This window comes from Spodoptera frugiperda, chromosome 18 (assembly GCF_023101765.2).
Source record: "Spodoptera frugiperda isolate SF20-4 chromosome 18, AGI-APGP_CSIRO_Sfru_2.0, whole genome shotgun sequence".
NCBI classification, from domain to species: Eukaryota; Metazoa; Arthropoda; class Insecta; order Lepidoptera; family Noctuidae; genus Spodoptera; species Spodoptera frugiperda.
In genome coordinates, this window is record NC_064229.1 from 516963 (window position 1) to 542017 (window position 25055).

Sequence of the window (25055 nt, forward strand, 5' to 3'; positions counted from 1 at the left end):
ATCCACTATTTTGGGTAAATACAAATACTTGAGTATTTATCTGAAAAATTACCTATCTATATTTGCCCACTACGTGATCACTGGTCAGTGATCAGTGTGATCATACCAAAAGGTGAGCAAGACTGAGCAAGATTACGATTTAAAACTAATCATATTAATTTTTTTGGTAAAAATGTAAATATTTCCTTTAGTTTCTGGTTATTGCTTTTAAATCACAGCCATATTATCCTTAAGGCTAACTAGACAAGTGCCTACAGCACCAGATTACAGAGTGGCGCTACAATAAGAATCGCATGCCCGATCGACACCAAAAAAATTTAGAGACACTTATGAGGTGCTAGCTTAGGGCGTTCTGTATTATTAACATTCACTCCTGCTCTTAATATATGCTCCTAATAAATAAATGAAATAACTCTTAATAAATGAAATTGTAACCCATATGAAGGAGGCGTGAGACACCACAACTTTATTAAAAAATAACTGCCAAAAATCCTGGCCTGTCCTAAACCACGTTATTACTCAAAGTCAGAGTTGTATTTCTCATTTCTATGTGGTGACGATGCGACGGGATTTTTATTACGCTCGTCGGTAGAACTAGAAACAAGTTTTTGAATGAGTCACTAACCAGAATCTTCAATAACAAAAAAGAAAAAGTAAACTAATAACAAAACGTAGCCTGTCAAAATTGACAGAAATTACGTGGAGAATGTGTGCAGTCTGTGGTGAAAAGTTTTCAGTCAGTTGCGTATCGCAAGTAATATTATTTTAGGATTTCATAATAAAAATAAATAGCCGGTTTACAGGTTTGAAATGTTCAAAAATAATTCACGTGTAAAACAATGTCGGACTGGTATTGGCGGGTAATTGCTTTGAAGGCAACATTTGCGTTAACTTTTATTTTTTGTAATGTACGTGCCGAGGATACTGTGCAAAAGTTACCGTACTGCAATCCTACTATTGAAAAGGACGATACAAATCTAAACGAGTGAGTTTATCACGCTATTTCTCATTTAGCTTTTACATGCATTACAGATATTAAACTAAAATGGTTATAGTAAAACTCCAATGAATATTATTGACTGGGAAAAGTTTGTTTACAAAACATTTGCAGACTTACAAGTGCTTTTGATAATAAAAACAGGTTTTTGAAAGAACGTAATGCGTAATGTATGTAACAGTTTACATGAAATTAACTTTTATTTGAGTTTTTTTGCTACTTTTTCAATTTCTTAAGAACTTTCTTGAACATCCAACATGTCAGAACATGTTTGGGGGGTTGTTTTTTTTTAGAAAGGCAAGGCAGCCTGCTCATTATTCCTCATCCATAGTTAAAAGAAAAATCTTAATTTTACCATGAAAAGAAATGTAAACATTGTATGTAATAAAAACAATGTGAATCCAATTACTTTTAACCTTGATATCTTATCTTGCCAAATAACATATCAATGTAATTCTGGCGTATGTAATTGTGTTTACAGTTTTTAAAATACATTTTGTTTTATATTCTTAGTCCTCTGTACATATTTGCTGTGATAAATACTGCAATTTCGTAATGTGTACAAAAGTATTATCTAATTTATAACAGTAACCTTGATTAGGTATATGATTTATTTTAATGCCCGGTTTACATTATTCCAGTCCAGCGATCCAGTCCAGTACTGGATTGCTTACTGGACTGGATCTGTTACGTCTACATTATTCCAGTTATTTAGAAGTGTTGAAGTGTGAACACTACAGTGACAATGATTTCAAGAAGAGATCAGTTTAGAGATCAGTTTTTTGAATATAGACTGGCACTGAGAATGACAGCAGAAAACTTTGAAGAACTGTTATCATTAGTTTCTATTAATATCCAGCGTAAGAATACGTTGTTCAGAAATGCTATACCCGCAAAAATAAAATTAGAAGTCACTCTTTCTTTTTTAACTACTAGAGATAGTTACAGAAGCCTCAGTCGTATGTTTCGATTGCCAAAACTTCAGATAACTTCTTCACCATTGTTAAATCCTTTTTCTTCGCAAAAAAAGTCCGCAAAAACAACCAACACGTGTGTACTTCGTCAGCACTGGAATGGCACTGGATTGGCCGTCTACATTATTCCAGTTGCACTGGATTGATCGCACTGGACCGAAAAGTAGACCGCGAATCCAGTTACTGGACTGGAATGCTTACTGGATTCAGTTCATTCCAGTGCCGGTTTACATTTTTCCAGTAAGCAATCCAGTACTGGACTGGATCGCTGGACTGGAATAATGTAAACCGGGCATAACCTTTTTAAATGTGATGGGCCAAGTTCGTGTACCAAGCAAGGAGTTTATGACTAACCTCTTTTGTGTAGAGAAGGCCCATAGTGTACCAGTGGCCTGTCAGGCTGTTGATGTTGGTAATATGGCTTTTATTTTATACTCATTAAAGTTAATTTTTCTTTGCAGCCTAGTGATTGTAAGCACTCTCGATGGCAGATTAACAGCATTCTCTACTGAAAATGGCATAAAAGCGTGGGATCTTGAAACACAACCTTTATTATCATCCAATTTACACCATGTCGAGGTAATTTGATTCTAATTTGTATGTTAATTGCGTTCTTATTGGTATGGCCTGTATATCGTGTTGTGGTCAAGTAAACTATGACTATTGGTAACTACAATCAACAGAATGAATTGGAAAATTTAGCTTTCACCTTTTACTTATAGTGTGCAAAAGTGTGGAATGCATAGACATAAATTATTATGTATGTGTACAATAAATTGTTATGTTATGAGTACTGTAAAACTGGGTTTGTTTGAACCTAGGGGTAAACTTTAGACCAATTAAAAACTAATATATTATTATGCTTTGTTTTGGATTCCTATTGGTTTTGAATTAAAGTTACCCCAGTGGGTAAAAATAACCCGAACTGTTCATTACCCGATAGTGAAAAGTTTGAATACTAAAATGTAATACAATAATACTATTATAATTATATACCATATTATGTGTAAAAGTGCTTGCTAATATTGTTTTTAAATTGCATAGTCATTTTACTTAAATTGACCATCTTTTTGGAACAAAACATTTTTCCTTATGGAAAAACCTTTCCTTGTCCAGTGTCATTCATACTTTTTGCAGTTCTATAATTCGCAAATATTTATTGTTTAAAAGCATGAATCAGCAGGTGAATTGTAATTTATAAATTAAAATGAGCATAATAACTTAATAAGTCATGGTCTAATGAATATTTAATAAACAACTTCAAGCTTGTTACTTTGTTATTCTCTTTTGGGGATGTCAGAGAGGATAACTTGTAGGTATACAATACAATCATACAGCACTTCAATATACTTACTACAAAGTGTTAATTTAGACTCAGAGCTGCGAACAGCCTAGCTGGTTACTGGGGCTTCTAGTCAGTAACAGTCTGACACTCTCTCCCGCCACGTTCAAGACGGGAGAAGACATTAAATGATATTGCCCCTTTAAAAAAAAGTATGATAAAAAAAAAAGTAAACAGAGCTTAATGAGATTTACAAAATATTGCACAAAATAGGTTGTAATGTAATTACTCCTACTGTGACCACTTGGTTTAGTTTAATTAGCAATACAAATTATCCAACCAATACGTAAATAACCAAGGACTAGGCTAACTAATTTTATATGTGCTATTGTTTTTGTTTGACAAGTTAATGGTTCTGTGAGGTCAATGATATTTCTAAACAATGAAAAAATATTTAGTATTTTGTTCCTTAAGGACTTAAGGTTTACGTTAATTTAGTTGTGTTATTAGCAATCCTCTATTCATAGTACAGAGGGCTCAGTATGAGTTTGTTTTACGTTTAAAGTAATCGAAACGACCTAATGAAAGCTAGCGTTTTTTTTTGTACACTGATTAAAATTGAAAAACATGGTAAATATCCCGTTTTAAGTTCCAATTCTAGTACTCGCGTTTTTTGCTAACCAGAAGTACTAATGTAGCGTAACGACGTCCTATTTTTTGTATGGTAACGGACGAGTAGTCGGATCACCTGATGGTGAGCAATCGCCGCCGCCCATGGACACTCGAAACACCAGAGGCGTTAGAAATGCGTTAGGTGGTTGGGGAATCGGGGATCAGGAAGGGTGGTAATTGGACCTAACTATGTGAGAAATCAAACGAATTTTCTAGTATTCAAAATTGACTATCCAATGGAAGCACGATGTAATTTCTGATCATAAAAACGTTCGGCCCCGTACAGGAGGCCAAGAGAAATATCTAATAGAATGACTTTAAATATACTTCTTTAATTCCCAGCTCACTTCAGGAGGCAAGTGGGTCCGCCTGGTGCCGTCCCTCAGCGGGTCCCTGTACAGCGTCAGTGGCGACAACATCGAGCCACTGCCCTTTGACGCTGAACAACTGCTGTCTTCATCATTCAAGTATTCGGACGACTTGGTCATAGCTGGTGAGTCATTTTAGTAGTTTGGTGTACTTGAAATTTTGTTTAACACGTTGAACGCCGTGGTGGTCATCGATGACCGACGTTAGCGGAGGATTTGCCTTTAATAGTTTTCTATTGGTAGTCAAAGACTTCAAATGTAAATTTTCTTATGTGAGTATTCTTGAATGTGTAAATTTCATGTCTGCGATGTTGTGGTGTGTGATAATTACTCAATTACTTATTACTATTTAAATGTCGTCTCGTAATGACCTAATTACTGTAGGAGAAAAATCTACAACTATAGGTCTATATATACTACAGAAACAAAGTCTAATCTACAGTATATTATATATACTGTGTAATCTACAGAGTATGTAGTACAGAGCTATTTAATTTTTTGGGCATTTACCTAAACCGATGTTTACTAACTCATTAGTTTAGTGTTCGTGACTAAACTGCCATCGACGTCACGGATTCATACACACGTCTTACTATGAATGAATCTATAATGTTGTATAATACTAACCTATTATGAGTATCTATATAATAGACACTAATTAGCACGTGTCTTGAAGAAATAAATCAATAATAACCAAAATAATTATATGTGTACTCGTTTATCACTATTTATAATCCATATTACACACTATTATCAGCATTGAGTCATCAACGCTACATAAACATTTGTGTGAGCTTATAAAATACTAACTTCGTCTGTATAATGCGTCATCTAATAATTTAAATAAATATTGCACGACCGTGATAAAGATCGGTACATTTCTGCAATGGTAACATAGGCTTTTTCCGATTCTGGAGCTACGGGTTTACTCGAACTCTGGTTTGAAAAGCAGGAGTAGGAACGGAGTAGTTTTTAGTCAGTAAGAGTTTGATACCCTCTCGCCTCGCCCAAGGCGGGAGAAGTAATTGGGTGATTTTCTCCCCTTAAAAAAGCTTTTTCTGGTCTTAGGATTTTAGGTTTATCTTAATGTTCAGATAGTGAGGGAGGTTGGAAATGTATTATATGTACTTTTTTCCTTAGACAAATCTGCAGAAAGATAGTACCAAATTATAATGACAACGTAGTGCTTAACCGGTTTTAAGTAACCTATAATTTTAATGTGGAATTAAATAACAAGTCCTGCCAAGATTGTAGTCGTTTATTTTTGAAAGAAGTTGTCAGGAAATCCCCTATAGAGAACTAAAGTAACCTTTATATTAAAAGGGAGTTAAATTATCAAACGATTATGATTCCAATGTCTGATAGTTTTAGGGTTCAGAATCAACTAATTTGGCGATAAAAATTCAATTAAGTGCGACCCTGATTGGCCTTGACAGTCTGCATTGTTAGCAGAGCGCGTACTCGTCGAATTAAGTGGGGATTTGTGACATAATCTTATTAGTAAATAGCCCCCCCGCATCAATTACTCGAACCGAGGCGGGATACATAGATTTATTGTTACTAGTGGTCGCCTAGTGGTCGAAATTCAACCATATACGATTTAATTTACAATACGGTACCACTTAACATACGTTCAAGGATAATTTTTATTTAACTCAAACTCAAACAAACTCTTTTATAAAACTCTTTTCATATGAGACGTGAGAATATCATCGCAATGTCTATCGATTTTGACGTTTTGTCAAATACGATCAGATACTATGCATGTGTGTGTAATGTTTTATTTATTGATTTAATGTACTTTATAAGCATTATTTTTGAAAAATATTAGCGTTCTGTATTTCTCCTACACATAAACTATAAGTGTACCAAATTTTATGCTCCTACGTCCGCGCAATTTTCGTAAAAAGCGGTCCAAAGTTTTTGCATCACGTATTAATATATAGATGTAGTAAAAGTCGTTGTCATAGTTCTCCTAGAGAAATTTAGATTCACCCAGCACGTGATGGAGAGAGCTACGCTCGGGGTTTCTTTGCGCTACAAAATCCGAAATATGAAAATTCGCCAAAGAATTTGAATTAGCAGTATAGCTCGCAAAATCTGCAGGGAGAAGTGGCAATAGGCAGGCTACTTCGCTGGAAGGACTGACGGCAATTGGGTCAGGAAAGTGATCGAATGAAGACCACGGACCGAAAGACGAAGCGTGGGCAGACCTCCCGCTAGGTAGGCCGACGATATAGCTAGGTTCGCTTGGAGCTTGTTAAACGTAAAGCAAACTCGTACTAAGCGTACTGCTCTTATGACTCTAGCATAGCGGGAAGAGTAGGAGTCATGTCAAATATTCTATATTATTCTACTTTACTGTCACCGGATTCCATTGTCGTCATCACGCGGAGAAGAAAATCTACTTGACAGTGAAAGTCCAAATATTTTTCTAGCACTTTCTTTGACCTTCTTAAATACAAATATGTATGACGAAATACTGATTATGGTTTCGTCACTAAAATATCACTAAAGCCTTCGATCGATTACTGACGAATGCCTTATGAAGTGTTTACATAACTAAAGCATTTGTAAATTACTCCTGCGGTCATTGACCTCGAGATGACTAATAATATACTAATCCATGTATAATATTACGTGTTTCCCGAACTTAATCGTTGGATAGAGTGCTGTGATAATAATGTGCAGTGATTTCATTTCGCTATTGCGAAATTCTTTATTTACAAGTGGAATAAATGCTTTGACTTTGACTTTACCTACTTAAACGAGTTATGTGCACCTGCACATTAGATTTGACACCCACTTGTAATCATTCATCCATTCTATGTAATACCTAGATTATTAGGCATGCCATTAGGCTGCTTGCTAATTTATGGGCAGAATTTCGGTTCTATTAATGAATATTTTGAGGTATGCGTAGTCAATAGAAAAGGTTCTGTCGAATTTGAAAATCGGACTTGAAAACTCTTTAACAGTCTTTCGTACAATAATCCCTGCATCTTCCAAGTAGCCTTGTTTAACCTTGACTGCACGGTTGGCGCGGTGGCTGGGCAACCGGCTGCCGCGCAACTCTTGTGTGATGACTTGTATGTTTGTAAACGCACCAACGACATAGGAGAAAATCCTAGTGTGGGGCAACGCATTTTAAAATAAAAAACGAGCGATCGAGATACAATGTGTTTTCTATTGTATGTCAGTATATGCGACAGACAATAATAAAAAAAAAAACAAATGAAAACCAATAAATGGCTAGACTATTGTTTCAATTAAATCTGAAAATTAAACAACAATGTTTACCTTCATACATCCTACACCTGCTTTGCTATACATAGCACATATACATAACACACCCATACAGTACATACATATACATATGTAAATAAACACTATGTTACGGTTAGATAACGTTTCTATGTACAATACATACGTAACAGCTGATTACGTGCCGTGATCGTGACATCTGACCAATCTCGTGCCTCCACGATACCTACTGCAAAGGCCGCTGTAATTCTATGTGGGCGAAGTCGCCGGAATTTATGTGTGTAGAACTACATAATAGTTAGATGTATGTATTTATAGAGATTCGTTGTGAATGCGTATTTTTAGAATGATAATAATTGCTGTATGTATATTTTCGTTTTTAATAGGCTGATTGCTTGGTTTTAGGTATGGAAAATCTATGGCGTTTTCAATTAATGTACAAATCGAATTTTCTTTTCATTTAATTAAACATGAATGTATATTTTCTGTTCAATTGATTAAAAATTGCCCTAGAAATAACGCATATTCAAAATTAAACCTAATTGTCTTGAGTTTGGCGGTTGTAATGTGACATTTAGCTATTTCTATTCCCCGTCTTTTATGTATCGATTCTGGGTCTCGATGTATTACTATAAGTCGAATTTTGCTTTCTTCTCCTTGCTTCGATTTCCTCAGATCTGAGGATCATGCTGAGGGTCTCTGTCTCTCACTGATAGTCGAATCCAGTAGGGTGCGGTTATGATCGGATTGGGATTGTACGACTAAGAGAAGAGACCTTATTATGAACTGCTAAAGCTACCTAATTGACAAGCTATAATTCGGTTCAATAGAGAAATTAAAAGTGTCGGCTTACTAATAAACGCCTGGGGAGTGGGTTAAAGTTTACTAAACCAGGTTCCTGGCTGTCCGCCAAGAATTCTGCTTGTACGATAACAGCGGTGGTGTGATAGTCTGGCCATGTTTATTTTGATCCTGTCTAACGAGTTGTCTTTTTGTATGTTTCCTATTTGCAGATTGAACGTAGACATTTTTTGTCAGGGAATTGGAGCTTCTTATTTTCTTAGTCAAAGGAAACTGTGCTTGTTCCGATTCGAGCATTTAGAATGTGTTTTGTCGTCCATAATATAGCATGGTTTATCCTGAATTTCTTTGGTGTCCTTTTTTTGTCGACTTTTCACTATCAGATGACATCACTCTACACGTTGCTCACCCGCAGGAAAAACGATGCTCATTGCCCCCTACTAACCTCCTCAGACCTCCTTCCTCTTCGGATTACTTCTTGAGTAATGATACTGTTTGTATGTTGTTCTGATTTTATGTGGATGTAGATGTAATGCCAGTTGTGGATTGTGAGCTTTTATTACAATAAATATAATTATTAAATATTTCTATTATACTTAGACAAATGATTACATTCACATTCTACATTCTACAAATAAATGGAACATAGTTAATACCTACTTACTCAAATAACAGTTGTGCAAAGTGGTGTTTTGTGTTCATATACGCAGTTTCTCAATACGTCACGCTTTGTTTGATCCCAGATTAATACATAGTTATAGAGACCTACCGTCTACCGTGGTTGACATGACGTGGTTCTTGCTTTGAGGCTATTGTGTAGAAATGCACCGTGTCCAATTGCATTCCTTTCGCATCGACACATTTATTTATTTGCATGCTTCTCAGTTCCGCTTGCATTTTAATACATCTTTTCAACTATAGCTTGGTAAACACATAGTCTATATGAGTCGCAAGTTCGCCTGTTCAATTCCCTGGAGCTACGGAATACCTGGTATACCGGGGCTCCGGCTCGAAAAGCAGGAGCAGGAACTAGGAACGGGGTGGTTTTAAGTCATTAACGAGACACTCCATCTCATTGGATGATTTTCTCCCCTTAAAAAAGAAGGTGACACCCACGACACAGGAGAAAATCCTAGTCGCAGGGCAACGTTTTTATAAAAAAACAAATGAATCAATTTGATAATAATTAATTTTATCGCTGTTTTTTTGATTGTACGATGAATGAATGAAATGCTGCCGCTTATCGTTTAATTTTCGATATCTTTTTAGAGTTTTCTAGTATTTTCGTGAACAATAACAATTAATGTATTTCGAACATAAATGGAAAACTGCAGTGGATGAATAAATGAGACGTAATAAATAAGAAGATAGGTATTGAATATTGATGCATGCAGTGGTGATATACGTATTTTCCTCATGGATAAAGGACTCTAGGAAAATTCCGCCATTTACTATTCTCATTCAAAAGATTTTGCCCACGATTTCCTGCTAGCGAATGAAATCTATACAGCAATTAATGATCAGCAACTAACTTAAAAACTTACCGAAACGTTATTGTTATATGAGATTAAAACAAACCATAACAGAAATCTCTCTATTAACTATCGTGCGACATACTAAAATAACTAAAAATCACCATTTACTATTATTGGAGAAAAGCTCTACTACACTAGGCTGCGCAACGTCGCCGCGTCTGCGTACGTTGCTCATGATAAAGAGTCCCTCTGTGATTCGAAACTAGTAGAGCTTTTCTCCATTAATGTACGTAAGAAAACCGTTATTTTTATTTAATTTTTTAAGCCACATATTCAAATAACATAACCAACAAAATAATGGCATTTCAGTAACCATGCAAATAACAGAATTTGATTCAGAAATCTCCTTTTTCTCCTGCAGGTTCTCGCGAGACCCTCTGGTTCGGCCTCGATGCTCACACAGGCGGTATTATATACGAGTGTGGCTCCGGAGGATGCAGTACCGAGCAGCAGACGGCGTACGCCGGCCGTGACGTCATCGTGCTGCGGAGGCATTCCAACACCGTTAGGGCCTTGGACCCGAGGACTGGGAGTGAGAAGTTAGTATGGTTTTGTGGTTTTTTTAGATTAGATGGTGGTTATGGCACTTATGGCTGTTTTCACCAACCACCCCTCAACGATCTCTCACATTAGTTTTTTTTTTTTTAAACACGCCGGTATACTATCATACGTATCACCTGATGGTAAGCAATCGCCGCCGCCCATGGACACTTGAAACACCAGAGGCGTCACAAGTGCGTTGCCGTCTTTTTGAAGGTTAGGAATATAAGGGTTCGGGAATTTGGAAGATTGGGAAGGGGGGAATTGGGCCTCCGGTAACCTCACTCACACAATGAAACAAAACGCAAATGTTGTTTCACGTCAGTTTTCGGTGAGGCCGTGGTATCACTCCGGTCGAGCCGGCCCATTCGTGCCGAAGCATGGCTCTCTCACACTTACTTAGTTACTTAACATGGAGCACCTATATTAACCCCTTACCTTCAGGTGTCACTTAACCATGGGTAAGTGACACCTTTAGTATGGCTCTTAATGATACCCTTCATTGTTATTTCAGATGGAACTTCAGCGTAGCGGAGCACCGCATGGCGCTGAGCCGTCGCGAGTGTGCCGGGACCCCGCCGAGTTCGGTCCCCGTCACTGTGGCCGTGGCGCTGCCTGAGGGAGTGGTGGCCGTCAAGGATACCACGGGGACCAGGATCTCGTGGAAGCAGAAGGTGAGGTCATAGATTTTGCTATGAAACATTTTTAAAGGGATATGGGGTAAAGATCAAACGAAATGCCTGTTGGTAATCGGTTAGCGTCATAACCTGCGTACCAGAAGAGTTACAAGTGCGCTGCCCGCCTTTTTATAGATAGGTCCTCCGAAGACTGCCTCAGTGGTTGAGTGGTCGCAAGTGCGACTGCTGGACAAGAGGTCTCGGGTTCGATTCCCGGGTCGGGCAAAGTACTGCTAGGCATATCTTGGTTTTTCGTAGCACGGAGTCTGGAATTGTGCCCAGTATATGGTAATAGGCTCACCCCCTATTACGTGGGACTTACCTATAACATAAATAGTAAAAAGTGGGTATACATTGCAAAGCGGCATGACGTGCCGTAATGAGCATATATCTCTACCTAATCATAAAAGGCGTGAAGTTGAGTTGAGAGACCATGCTTTCTTGACGGAAAGGAAAAGAAACCTTTACTTTGTAACAGAGACCTCAATTTCCTTTGTATATATTATAATGCATAATGTGGTGTGGTACAGCTGGACGCGCCAGTAGCAGGCATGTGGCGTCTGCACGCGGGGTCGCTGCAGGCCATCGACGTGCTGTGGGAGGCCACGCAGACCCTCATACAGGGGGACCTCGCGCAGCAACCCTCGCTCTACATCGGGGTGCATGACACACAGGTGCGGTTACTTATTTATTCATCTATTTTATAACAACAAGCATTATATTTCTTCTCAGAGTAGTTGGATAGGAAATGCCGGCCTCATCTAGTTATTTCAAAGATTGACGTGTTATTTTGTAACCTACTTGCAGAAATAAATATCATTTATCATTAGCATAGCTACATGAAACCAATTATAGAGTCCCACTGGTAGAAACAGAAGAAGTGACAGAAAACTTAGGATCTTATATAATTAACAAACACTTACTTACTATGACATAATTAATAATAACTATAACAGGTAATGCAATAGGTTACGGTCCCTTAAAAAAGGTTGCATTCAAACTGGATAAAACGGGGTCCAGTGTTAATTCCACGCATAAATATTAATTTTTCACTGCCTACTTCCGCGTTTCACCCGCTCTGCTCGGCTCCTTTTGATCGTTAGGTGATGTTTTTTAGCTTATAACTTTCCTTGATAAATGGACTATTCAACATAAAAACAATTTATCAAATCGGACCAGTAGTTCCAGATATTAGCGCCTTCAAACAATCAAACTCTTCAGCTTTATATATTAGTTAAGACTAAGATTTAATGTAACAAAACAAATCCTATTTCAGCTCTACATACAAGAAAGCCAATACTACTCCCGCAAGCTAGAAACCACAGTATCAGCGAAACCGTTGCCATGGAAACTGGTGACGGCGCGACCGCAGATCGAAGCTGAGACATTGGACAATGGACAAACTGCTTTATCCATACAAGACGCGGATCCCAACGCGTTGTCTCTGATCACCCTGTACGGGAATACTGGAAAACAAATTGGTGAGTTTCCTATTTTACATAATATTTGGTCAATTGTACAGTATTATATTTTTTTAGTTATCGCCGTGTGCACCCCTCCTCTCCCCGCGAGTGTCCTATAAGCTGGTTATGGCAAACCCCTCTTTTGAAGTGTAGTCCCATATAGTCCAACGGTGGACTCCTTTCGATTTCTGGTGTATAGTGATTTTTAACGTTAGTTGTACATGCCTACATGCTTCCTTACTCTGTTTGGTCCGTTTTGAGTCACAAAAAACAAAATGTTTAGATGCACGAAAAATAGTTATTCAGTGAGGTCGGATATGACATCAATCTTGGCCAAAAAACAGTCATACATACTTTGCTCTTATCCAGAACTGTGGACTGATTAGCGGGTTACCGAGACTCCGGCTCGAAAAGCAGGAATATGAACGGGGTGGTTTTTAATCAGTCTGACACTCCCTCTCACCTCACCAAGGCGGGAGAAGTCATTGGATAATTCCCCCCCCCCCCTCAAAAAAAGTTATCTTCGACTAATTTGTTCAACTCAGTAATCGGACCTAAAATCAACTTTTGGCAAAAGTATAATAATCATCATATCTCTACCCCCCAGGAGACCACGGCTACTTCGTGTACCTGCAAGAAACGTGCGACCAGTCCGTCCAAGTGTCGGACGACATCTTCGACTCGCCCAACATCAGCGAGGACATGTCGGACCAACACCACATACACGTCCATGTATCCTCGCTCTGGTACTGGTGGAAGGAAGTACTCCTGATTGCTGTATCCTCGGCCCTGCTGATGAATCTGATGATCTGGCCCAGAATGTTCGCGCCTAAGCTACCCCCCTCACCGCTGCCGACTAGCAATGAGCAGGTTAGTTGTTGGTTAAGGAAGTTAGAATTTGTTGTAATAGGAATAAGGCGTTATTTTGTTAGTGAATGTTGTTATGGTTTTTTTTTAAGTTTTGTTTAGTTTGGAATTGGAGCTTTAATTACGTGAAGCTAAATCAATTATTTATATGGTTATTATGGTTAGGTTTTAACTTAAATAATTTTAAAATGTTAATGTAAATAAATGTAGAAGTACAATCGATAAGTTTCAACTATGACCCACGTTGAAAAAGTATTGATAAAATGTATCTCTTTGTGAATGTCAACTTGTATATTATAATGTCAGTAACAAAATTAATTACATTTGATTTGTTAATTGTATGTACATTTACTTAATAATGAAATAATGTGAATACGTGTAAAAGTGTTTTCTCGTAATAAATATCATTCCAATCCCCCCCTCCCCCCAAGTCGCGCGCGAAACAACCATGATTTTTTTACAAACTATTGTATATTTACCACAATTTTCATTCCAGGTGATAGTCCAAGTATACAACTGGCCTTCAGAGAAGCCAGGTCCGAGTCGTCCAAGTATCGCGGAGTACTCCGGGCGGTACGAGACCGACTTCACGTCGGTGCGGTGTTTGGGCCGCGGCGGCTTCGGCGTCGTCTTCGAGGCCAAGAACAACATCGACGATTGCTCTTACGCTGTTAAGAGGATTACGTTGCCTAGGAGGTAAGGAGATGAAAAAATTATAATTATTCCGGATAAGCCTACCGCCCGGAGCTGTGGATAGTATCACTGGATAATTCCCCCCCCCCCCTTAAAAACAGATAAGCATACAGTCCCATAACAAAAATATTTATTTACTTATTTATTCTGGATGGGTTGAAGATTGAAAAAAAAAATGAAATATTTTTCTCCTAGCCGCAATGCATTTAATGTTTATACATGCATGTTTTACCTTCACATGTATTGACTAATGTGTGCAATGAAATTGAGCCTTTATTTCTTTACCAGTATAATTCATTTTTTAACCGCTAGTTATCTTATCCTTACCAGGGAATCGAAACGCGACCGAGTGCTGCGCGAAGTGCGAGCCCTGGCGAAGTTGGACCACGAGCACATAGTGCGGTACTTCAACGCCTGGGTCGAGGAGCCCCCGCCGGACTGGCAGCGACAGAGGGACGCCGAGCTCATGAAGTAAGCCATTTATTGACTTATTTAACTTGCGTCATGCCTTTCTGGCGAAGTTGGACCACGAGCACATAGTGCGGTACTTCAACGCCTGGGTCGAGGAGCCCCCGCCGGACTGGCAGCGACAGAGGGACGCCGAGCTCATGAAGTGAGCCCTTTATTTATTTATTTAACTTTAATTATGAAAGGCGTGACGTTGCGCTGCGACTCTTTCGAGGGAATGGGTAGGCAGAGGTGCACATTACGGCACGTAATGTCGCTATACAATTTTATTGTACACCCACTTTCCACTATTTGTGTTATAAGTCCCAAGTAATAGGGGGTGAGCCAATTCCAGACTCCGTGCTACCAGCGACAAATTTTCGAAAATCCGAAAAAAGCCCAGTAATACTCTGCCTGAACCGGGAATCGAACCCGAGAGTTCTTGTCCGGCAGTCACACTCGACCAAAGAGGCAGTAGTGTGTCCTCAAATACCTTATGAACCCTTACAATACAATAACCATTATCTTCCAGACAACTAGAAGGTGTATCGGTAGCAATGTCGGACGAGTACACGGCTACATCGCCCGTCCCGGCCAAATCAAGGCACGGTGACGTCAGGCTCAATCTCAACAAGTCTGCTGACTACACCGAGCCTAGCAAGCGGCCTAGGTACGTATCATACACTTAGTAATACTTACATTTGTATATGTAATCAATTTATTTCTAAATACGTAACAATAAAATAAAAAATGTCTTTCTGAGACTTTAATATTTTGGTTTGAGTCTTTCCATTAATAAAACTATTTAATAATTATTATTATTTGATAATGGACATGGACAATGGACAATCTCATTTGATTGATTTTTTTAGCTAATTGAAAAGAAATAACTCACAATTGTCCGAATACTCAAACGCTACTCAATTTTAAGACGCTCTCAAAACTGGTTTTGTCCCTATCAATTCTTTATAAATGACAGAGATAGCACGATATTTAAGTACAACTTAAAATTTAGTAACATTTCAGTATTCGGGCGTATGTCATACAAAATTCATAAAAATACAATATTTCGTTAAAAGTAAACTACAAGTCAAATTGGGTAATTTGACTAATTGGATAGGATACTATTTTAATTCTGTAAAATGGTTTTATGCCACTTTAATAAGCTTGAATTTCAATTCAAATACTTTCATTAATAACTGGCATCCGTCAAGTTTTATAAAAATCCATATGCGTGAAACAGCAACAAACATACAAACGTTCACATTCACAATATTAAGCAGCATTCCAAAAAAAGTATTGAACTTTCTTCATTTTGCAGGTCGCTAAGCTGCAACGATTCATTCAGCATAGTTTTCGATCCGAATGCTCCGTCCACGGCCGAGGTGACGAGCTCCGCCCCGTCCGTGCCCCCCCATGTCACCAATGACGACGACTCTTTCATAGTCTTCGCTCACTCACAAGAGGGCGCAGAGGGCACCAACGGGGAGGAAACTGTAGAACACAATTCCTCTTATGATCGGAGGCTAGAGAGGGTCAAGGAGTGTGATTATAAGACTGAGAGCTCTTGTACGGGGAAGAAAAAGGTGAGGATTTAAAAACATTATATTAGGTCTTTAGGTACAAAATTGTATCTGGAGCTGTAGACTACCTAGCGGGTTTACCGGTTCGCAGCGGGGGTAGGAACGGGGTGGTTTTTAGTAAGTAAGATTCTGACACTCCCTCTCCCCTCGCCCAAGGCGGGAGAAGTCATAAGATTAGTTTCCCCCCTTAAAACAAAGTACAACGTTATTGTTTTTCTGTTACCGAACTTTTGCTTAACAAGGGAAATGGTTTTGAGTAGCAAATTGCGCGTCGCGTCAGGCAAAGTATGTACTGCTTTGTAATTTGCGTCTAAAAAATGGCTTATGAACTTATGGGCAAGCCCCTCGCCTGGGAAAGGAACAGTCTGACTCTTACTGACTAAAACCCACCCGGTATACCGTCTCCTAATTGGGTACGAAGGTGCGAGAACCGAAATTCATCCGCAGCTATTCTCGTAAATGTGATTAAATTTTTGAGCATTCTTTTGTTTTGTTTATCATCAATTATTATTTTTGTAGTAATAGGTAGTGTTCGTTTTCACAGCTCAACACTAAGGAGTTCAAGTTACACATATATTATCAACCACAACCCAAGTTATCTATACTAATATTTTACTAATATGTATTATAAAGCTGAAGAGTTTGTTTGTTTGTTTGTTTGAACGCGCTAATCTCCGGAACTACTGGTCCGATTTGAATAATTCTTTTTGTGTTGGATAGCGCATTTATCGAGGAGGGTTATAGGCTATAAAACATCACGCTACGATCAATAGGAACCGGGTGAAACCGCGCGGAAGTAGCTAGTAGTCTATAAGATTGAATATATTTGACTTCCACAGAAGGGCCACACGCGGCACTGGTCCCTGGACATGGTGGTGCGCGACGCTGGGAGCCAGCCCCCGCGCGGGGCGGGCGGCGAGATGTACCTGTACATACAGATGCAGCTGTGTCGCCGGGACAGTCTGCACGACTGGCTGCGGGACAACCGCTGCTGCCAGGGAAGGGCGGAGAAGGTGAGGAATTACTCATTATACTATATATCGGTGAGGTGGTTCTTTATTTTTACGGTACCACACTAGCCTAATCCCAAAAAAGCCAACCCGAAATATTGTTACCACTGTTGTTGAAGATGTCTATGACTGGCCATGATTGCTCATCATTAGGTGATGTGTTTGACCGTTTGTCCCTAACTTCCATAAAATTCTTCACTATATCAGCCGCAAAACGTACACTGCTGACCAATAATCTGACCCACCTTTATCTAGTCAACTGTTCACTTTTTTATAAAAACTATCGTGAGACATACTAAATTAACTTAAAATCACGGTTTACACACGTAAATGCATGGAGAAAAGCTATACTAGTTTCGAGTCACAGAGGGACTTCAACATGAGCAGCGTGCGCAGACGCAGCGACGTCCCGCAGCCTACCGATCATCTGTTCACCTTGACTAATAATAATAATTTTTGACTGCACGGTTGGTGCGGTGGCTGGGCAACTGGCTGCCGCGCAACGGGTAGCGGGTTCGATTCCCGCACGGAGCAACTCTTTGTGTGATCCACAAATTGTTGTTTCGGGTCTGGGTGTCATGTGCATGTGAACTTGTATGTTTGTAAACGCACCCACGACACAGGAGAAAATCCTAGTGTGGGGCAACGTTTTTTTAAAACAAATAAAAAACTAAAATAATAACTAAAAAAATATAACTTCTCTTTCCAGGTAAAAGTGCTGTTCAGTCAAATAGTATCAGCCGTGGAGTACGTCCACCTAGCTGGACTGATACATCGCGACCTGAAGCCCAGCAACATTCTGTTCGCGCCGGACGGCCGCGTCAAGGTCGGGGACTTCGGGCTCGTCACCGCCATGACGGACACCTCGCAGGACGGAGACACCGCGCAGGTCATGGATGTACACCAACGGCATACGTATAGAGTCGGTGAGTTGAAGTAGACTTTACTGTGTTAATGGTTGTGGAAATATCATCATCATCAACACCATATAAGTTCAAGAAGGTTTGAGCAATGCTCATCATCAATCGCTTGCTCAATGCAAGTAGGTGATGTGAACTAATATAGCTTCTGCCAGCAGCTTCACCCGCATTCCCATGGGATAAAAAATCCAATTATGACCCTAGTCAACTCATGTCCTAATTTTACTATAACTTTTGTGAGATATACTAAATGCTAACCAAATACCTCTTAAATTATGGATAAGGTTTGAGCATTAATCACCACGTTTGCTCAATGCAGTTTGGCTTTGAAAATATACGTAAATGAATCGTAAGCGTAAGCAAGCAGAGAACGCGGGCGAGACCCGGCGGGATTAAAGTACAATTACCGAACTCAATTCATGTCTGTTTACCACGTTTTCTCAAAATCCGTTCCGTAGTTTCAGCGTGATTGACGCACAAACATTAAAACAAACAAACTTTATGAGTGCGTTGCTGATGTGTACGTGTTTGCATGTGTGGTACCTGCGCCATAGTGTATCTATTGTGTCAGGCCACCGTAAGTGCGGGCCTGTGGACGGCGAGCAAGGGTAGCTCGCCGCCCGACCAGAACCAGACCCGTGCGTGCGACGCGTCGCGTTCCGCGCGCCTCAAAGAGCCATCAGACCACCACAGGTGGGGCCCAGTAGGGCTGATACCTGAGTCTGATACACCCTCCCTTCTCGCCTAAGGCTAGAGAAGTCATTGGATGATTTTCTGAACTGAACGCAAAGGTGGTTTTATTCCGTAACTGACAATTTAGTGGTCCATCCCCAGGCACGCACCTGTACATGTCCCCGGAGCAGCTGTGTAGCCGTCCGTACAGCTACAAGGTGGACATCTACTCGCTGGGGCTGGTCTTACATGTATATAATGTTAGTGCATTGTCCACCGCAGGTACCCACCTGTACATGTCCCCGGAGCAGCTGTGTAGCCGTCCGTACAGCTACAAGGTGGACATCTACTCGCTGGGGCTGGTCTTACATGTATATAATGTTAGTGCATTGTCCACCGCAGGTACCCACCTGTACATGTCCCCGGAGCAGCTGTGTAGCCGTCCGTACAGCTACAAGGTGGACATCTACTCGCTGGGGCTGGTCTTACATGTATATAATGTTAGTGCATTGTCCACCGCAGGTACCCACCTGTACATGTCCCCGGAGCAGCTGTGTAGCCGTCCGTACAGCTACAAGGTGGACATCTACTCGCTGGGGCTGGTCTTACATGTATATAATGTTAGTGCATTGTCCACCGCAGGTACCCACCTGTACATGTCCCCGGAGCAGCTGTGTAGCCGTCCGTACAGCTACAAGGTGGACATCTACTCGCTGGGGCTGGTCTTACATGTATATAATGTTAGTGCATTGTCCACCGCAGGTACCCACCTGTACATGTCCCCGGAGCAGCTGTGTAGCCGTCCGTACAGCTACAAGGTGGACATCTACTCGCTGGGGCTGGTCTTACATGTATATAATGTTAGTGCATTGTCCACCGCAGGTACCCACCTGTACATGTCCCCGGAGCAGCTGTGTAGCCGTCCGTACAGCTACAAGGTGGACATCTACTCGCTGGGGCTGGTCTTACATGTATATAATGTTAGTGCATTGTCCACCGCAGGTACCCACCTGTACATGTCCCCGGAGCAGCTGTGTAGCCGTCCGTACAGCTACAAGGTGGACATCTACTCGCTGGGGCTGGTCTTACATGTATATAATGTTAGTGCATTGTCCACCGCAGGTACCCACCTGTACATGTCCCCGGAGCAGCTGTGTAGCCGTCCGTACAGCTACAAGGTGGACATCTACTCGCTGGGGCTGGTCTTACATGTATATAATGTTAGTGCATTGTCCACCGCAGGTACCCACCTGTACATGTCCCCGGAGCAGCTGTGTAGCCGTCCGTACAGCTACAAGGTGGACATCTACTCGCTGGGGCTGGTCTTACATGTATATAATGTTAGTGCATTGTCCACCGCAGGTACCCACCTGTACATGTCCCCGGAGCAGCTGTGTAGCCGTCCGTACAGCTACAAGGTGGACATCTACTCGCTGGGGCTGGTCTTACATGTATATAATGTTAGTGCATTGTCCACCGCAGGTACCCACCTGTACATGTCCCCGGAGCAGCTGTGTAGCCGTCCGTACAGCTACAAGGTGGACATCTACTCGCTGGGGCTGGTCTTACATGTATATAATGTTAGTGCATTGTCCACCGCAGGTACCCACCTGTACATGTCCCCGGAGCAGCTGTGTAGCCGTCCGTACAGCTACAAGGTGGACATCTACTCGCTGGGGCTGGTCTTACATGTATATAATGTTAGTGCATTGTCCACCGCAGGTACCCACCTGTACATGTCCCCGGAGCAGCTGTGTAGCCGTCCGTACAGCTACAAGGTGGACATCTACTCGCTGGGGCTGGTCTTACATGTATATAATGTTAGTGCATTGTCCACCGCAGGTACCCACCTGTACATGTCCCCGGAGCAGCTGTGTAGCCGTCCGTACAGCTACAAGGTGGACATCTACTCGCTGGGGCTGCTCCTGTTCGAGCTGCTGCAGCCCTTCCACACGGAGGCCGAGCGCGTCGCCTGCCTCACCAAACTCAGGGAACATATCTACCCGCCAGACTTCGTCCGGGAGTATCCTGAGGAGGTAACTTGAACTTTTCTTGTAAAATTTCTATCTCTTTATGTTTCTATGGTCTTTTCTCTCTATCGATTTCGTCTGTTGCTGTCTTTCGCATGTTTAATTGTCTATCTCCTCTCTTTTTCTCTTAAATACTTTCCTTCTTGTCTGTCAGTGTATGAGACAATAAAAAACACATTGTGTCTCGCGTAGATCTGCGTTCTGATATACAGTTAACAGAAAAAGTATTTATTATTGAGATTAAAGAGAACTAGATTTCTTGGCTTGTCGAGCGCTTTGTCAAAAATTTAAAAAGTGATTAGATACACGAGTATGTATAAACACTTTATCTGTATTTATGTGATTGATAAAACAGGAAAAAAACCAAAATGATCTGAAAAGCAGACAAGCTCGTCTAGCCGACGATTCTGATATACATACCTCATCCTTTTCATCTACATTTTTTATCATAGTAAGTAATAAAATCCATAAACATTGTCAACAGACGGAGGTCCTAAAAATGATGCTAAGCGAGGACCCATCGAAGAGGCCCACGGCGACCGGAGTCAGGGCCCGCGCGCCCCTGTACCAGCAAACTAATCCGGACTACCACTTCGTATTACCGGCTATGGCCGCTGCGTAATACCGTAACTTTAATAGGTATATATTGAAAATAATGCTTTTACTTCCCCGAAGGGGTAGGCAGAGGTGCACATAATTTACCGTTTAAAACTTGTGCGCATAAAAACAAGGTACAATATCCATTATCAAGAGTCCAGAACAGCCACTGTTCCAATTTAATTAAATAGTTTTTTTTTTTCTCAAAGTGTTCCATAACTTCGTAAACGGACTTATAACAGAGTTGCCGTTGAGTTTTTGGGCATTCTGTATATGAGTAAAAGAGATATACTTTTAATAATTATGTGTAGGTACACCTCTGTTTACCCCCCTAAACTGCCGTTTCTGCCGGCAAACGGCACTTTCATAAGGAGAACGGATTATCACATTATGAACTAAGAAATTATTTTACCATGAGAGGTAAGCAATCTTGAGGCTTGGAGACATAGTTATAAGAGCTATTTTACTTTGAATCAGTTCCGAACAGTTGCGGAAAAGTATACTTTATTACCAATAAATTAAAAATACTTGACGATGTTTGCTGTTAACCAGTTTGCGACCTTATAAACGTATTTGTAAGGATGATAATACTTTGAAGTACATATATTAAACTAAAGATATAATAAAATACGTTTGCAGAAACTCTTAGATAAAATGTGTTAATAAAATAGCCACTATTCTAACGAAAATAGAGTATAAATTACAATAAAATAATACCAGTGAAGCCTATATAAAACGGGCCCCATTAATTTATTCTTATGTTTAGGTATAATTTATTTTCTCTAACAATAAGCACGGTTTACGTATTTCGAAAGCATTTACTGCTATTGTATGCAGCTACTGTCATTTTCCATTAAAACAATAAATCTTAGAAGTACGAAAGTATAAAACTATGAAAGAAATTGTACAAGTGACAAAAAATCAATCAATCTTTTTATAAAATAAAAAATCAATCTTTTAATAAAGATATTACACGTTCTTCAATAGATTTTCATCACTATCCCAATATAATAAAGTTTAAAATCACTTTGATTCATCTCTAGAGATAGCTTTTAGTTTCTTTTGCACCGATATGTTACTGAAATTAATCATTTTCAACAAGATTGAGTTGTACTGTAAATTCTATTTAACTCACTCTCACACACTCATTTTTAAGACTATGATTATTAAACTTTTTTAATGATCAAAAGCCTATAAGTTGGCCACTGCCTACCAAACGCCTCTTCAGACACGGAGATTTGAGCATTAATCACCAAGCTTGCTGAATGCGGGTTGGCGATTTCAAACTTATAATAATTTAGAAATTATAAACCCATATTTCCTCAAAATGTTTTCCTTCACCGTTTGCCAGTGGTGTCTAAATAATCTTAGAAAGTATATATAACTTGAAAAAAGTAACATTGGTACTTGCCGTTGGTAGGTTTCATGAAAAAAAGCGGGTGTCATAAACACACATTTTTACTTTAAATTTTCTTAGATACTTATAATAAATAAATAACTGTAACCAATTTAAATAAAATTAAAACAGTATTCTTATTGAAAATGATTGATTGTTATAAGCAATAAATAGTCATAAACTAAGTATAAATGTACAGTTAGTCAAATTATTTAGTACGCAGTTGATTACAGGGCTTAAGTACATTTTAGCTGTAACCCACTTTGTACCTTATGACTCTAAGGTTTAAGTGCAAAATTGCTAAAAAGTACTTTGGTCCTTATAAGGCTTATAGTTGCACTCAGTCATTTAATGATTACTTAAACTGCTTAGTAACGGTGTGACTGCATTTCTTTTTTTTTTGAGGGGGAAAATCATCCAATGACTTCTCCCGCCTTGGGCGAGGCGAGAGGGAGTGTCAGACTCTTACTGACTAAAAACCACCCCGTTCCTCTCCTGCTTTTCGAGCCGGAGCGCCGGTAACCCGCTAGATAGTCCGCAGCTCCGGATCAGGGTGTGACTGCCTACCAAATAAATTGACTGATTGTATACAAGTAATTGTATTGTATTAATTAAGGAACGTAAGACTGGAGATGGGTATTGTCGGAATGTTGTCATTATTATATTTTTAATATTAAATATTAATAATTAATAATATGTACCTACTTTGTTAGATATATTTTTGAAGTGTCAAAAGATGATTTTGATTGCGATAGTCGATTATGGTAAGCGTCCGCAGATCCGTATCGTACGCATCGCACGCAACGGATTTTAGTTTGTCTTGTATAGACACTCATACAACTGCGTCCACTGATCCGCATCGTACGGACCGCATCATCGGCAATGCCTACATGCGATGCGTACTGATGACGTCATACGGAATGCGTACGATGCGTGCGATGCGGGCCTTTGGACACTTACCTTTAACCGCCGTATTCAGTCATTTAATGGTTATTTAACCCAGTCCTTAGCAATTGTTTTCGATACAAAATCGTTACTAAGGAATAGTTTAAGTAATCATAAAATGTCTCTGAGTGCGGCAATAAGTGGTTGTTAGCGCAACTTCCGAGTAGAATTCGGGTTCGACTCCCAGGTCGGGAAAGGGACTTATTATTGAGGTTTTGATAGTTTGTCTACGATATATGATAGACTCCCTTACTACGTGGGATTCATCACATAGCTGGCGATGTGGGTGTTATATACCCCTTTAGGGGATGTTGTAATTTTAAGTTTATGTAAAAGGAAAGTTTACCAAAATGTGTGCATAGTAGTTTACCTAACTTAGAGGGAACTGTGTTGATCTTTGAAGTCTAACTTTTATATATAAAACTAAAAGCGTTGTTACAAATCTGCACTTTGGAGGCGGTGGGGCTTAAGTACATTTTAGCTGTAACCCACTTTGTACCTTATGACTCAAGGTTTAGGTGCAAAATTGCTAAAATTACTTTGATCCTTATAAGGTCAAGGCTTAGTGTGAAATTGTAATTTGGTCCTTATGATTATGTCTATAAGGTGCAGAGTTAATTGACTATGGATTTGACAATCACAGGCGTTAGTTTGTATTAGAATACTCTGTAACTATTAAGAGATTATTCTTAAATTACATGCTTTTGTTGAAGTCGGTTAAAGTAAAATGCTGATATTTGTAAGGAATATTGTTAGGTATTGGTACTGTATTGCGTTTGTGATTCGATCACATTCCTATTGTAAGTGTAATATATTAGCTATAAGGCTAAATAAATGAATGATCATGTGATTTCTGTTTTTCATTTCATAATCTAAGTGATAATATTTTCTTGTTAACGATAATAAAGATAACAAAGAAAATCAATGTTTTGGTCAATTGTCAATATTCCCAAAGATAACAAAAAATATTAATCTTTTGATCAATGATTAACAATCAAACCTTCAAGAAAACAGCATATTCCTTTTTAAAAGGCCGGCAACGCCCCTATGTCTCCTGTCCTTCTAGTGCTCCGGGTTTCCATGGGTGGCGCTGATCGTTTACACTCAGGTGACCCGCATGCTCGTTTAAAAAAAAATCCCAAAGATAACAAAAAAGGCCAATATAATTTTGTTATTTTTCGTGCAGGAACGACGGTCATTAGTTCAATACGCCTTTAATATGAGTGTGAGTGTTACTACGGCCTCAGCAGCCGTGTGGACGTTGAGACCCTGATTCCCCGCAAAAAAGGCGACGCATTTATAATAATATCTGCTCTGTACCC

At 39.7% G+C, this 25055-nt stretch overlaps 1 protein-coding gene across 2 annotated transcripts; it reads left to right on the forward strand.

The window, feature by feature from the left end:
* The first annotated feature begins 696 nt into the window (after positions 1-696).
* LOC118278282 (eukaryotic translation initiation factor 2-alpha kinase) lies at positions 697-24583 on the forward strand. Of its 2 annotated transcripts, none has more exons than XM_050700321.1 (16): positions 697-985; positions 2433-2550; positions 4268-4418; positions 10255-10432; positions 10948-11107; positions 11641-11784; positions 12387-12591; positions 13181-13443; positions 13937-14136; positions 14464-14604; positions 15113-15250; positions 15911-16166; positions 17003-17176; positions 17883-18099; positions 20608-20801; positions 21280-24583. In XM_050700321.1, the coding sequence occupies exons 1-16, from the start codon at positions 840-842 to the stop codon at positions 21415-21417; spliced, it is 2823 nt and encodes a 940-aa protein (XP_050556278.1). In that variant the 5' UTR covers positions 697-839; the 3' UTR covers positions 21418-24583. The 2 variants fall into 2 exon arrangements, with proteins under 2 accessions (XP_050556278.1, XP_050556277.1); XM_050700320.1 differs by having other exon boundaries at positions 698-985; positions 15902-16166.
* The last annotated feature ends 472 nt before the right edge of the window (positions 24584-25055 follow it).

What these genes read in the sequence shown, in the direction of transcription:
- LOC118278282 (XM_050700320.1), top strand. Translation starts at nt 840, where the DNA reads ATGTCGGACTGGTATTGGCGGGTAATTGCTTTGAAGGCAACATTTGCG. An exon ending in AGGATTACGTTGCCTAGGAG is followed by an intron (nt 14,137 to 14,463) that starts GTAAGGAGATGA and finishes TATCCTTACCAG; the next exon opens with GGAATCGAAACGCGACCGAG. An exon ending in TCCGGGAGTATCCTGAGGAG is followed by an intron (nt 20,802 to 21,279) that starts GTAACTTGAACT and finishes CATTGTCAACAG; the next exon opens with ACGGAGGTCCTAAAAATGAT.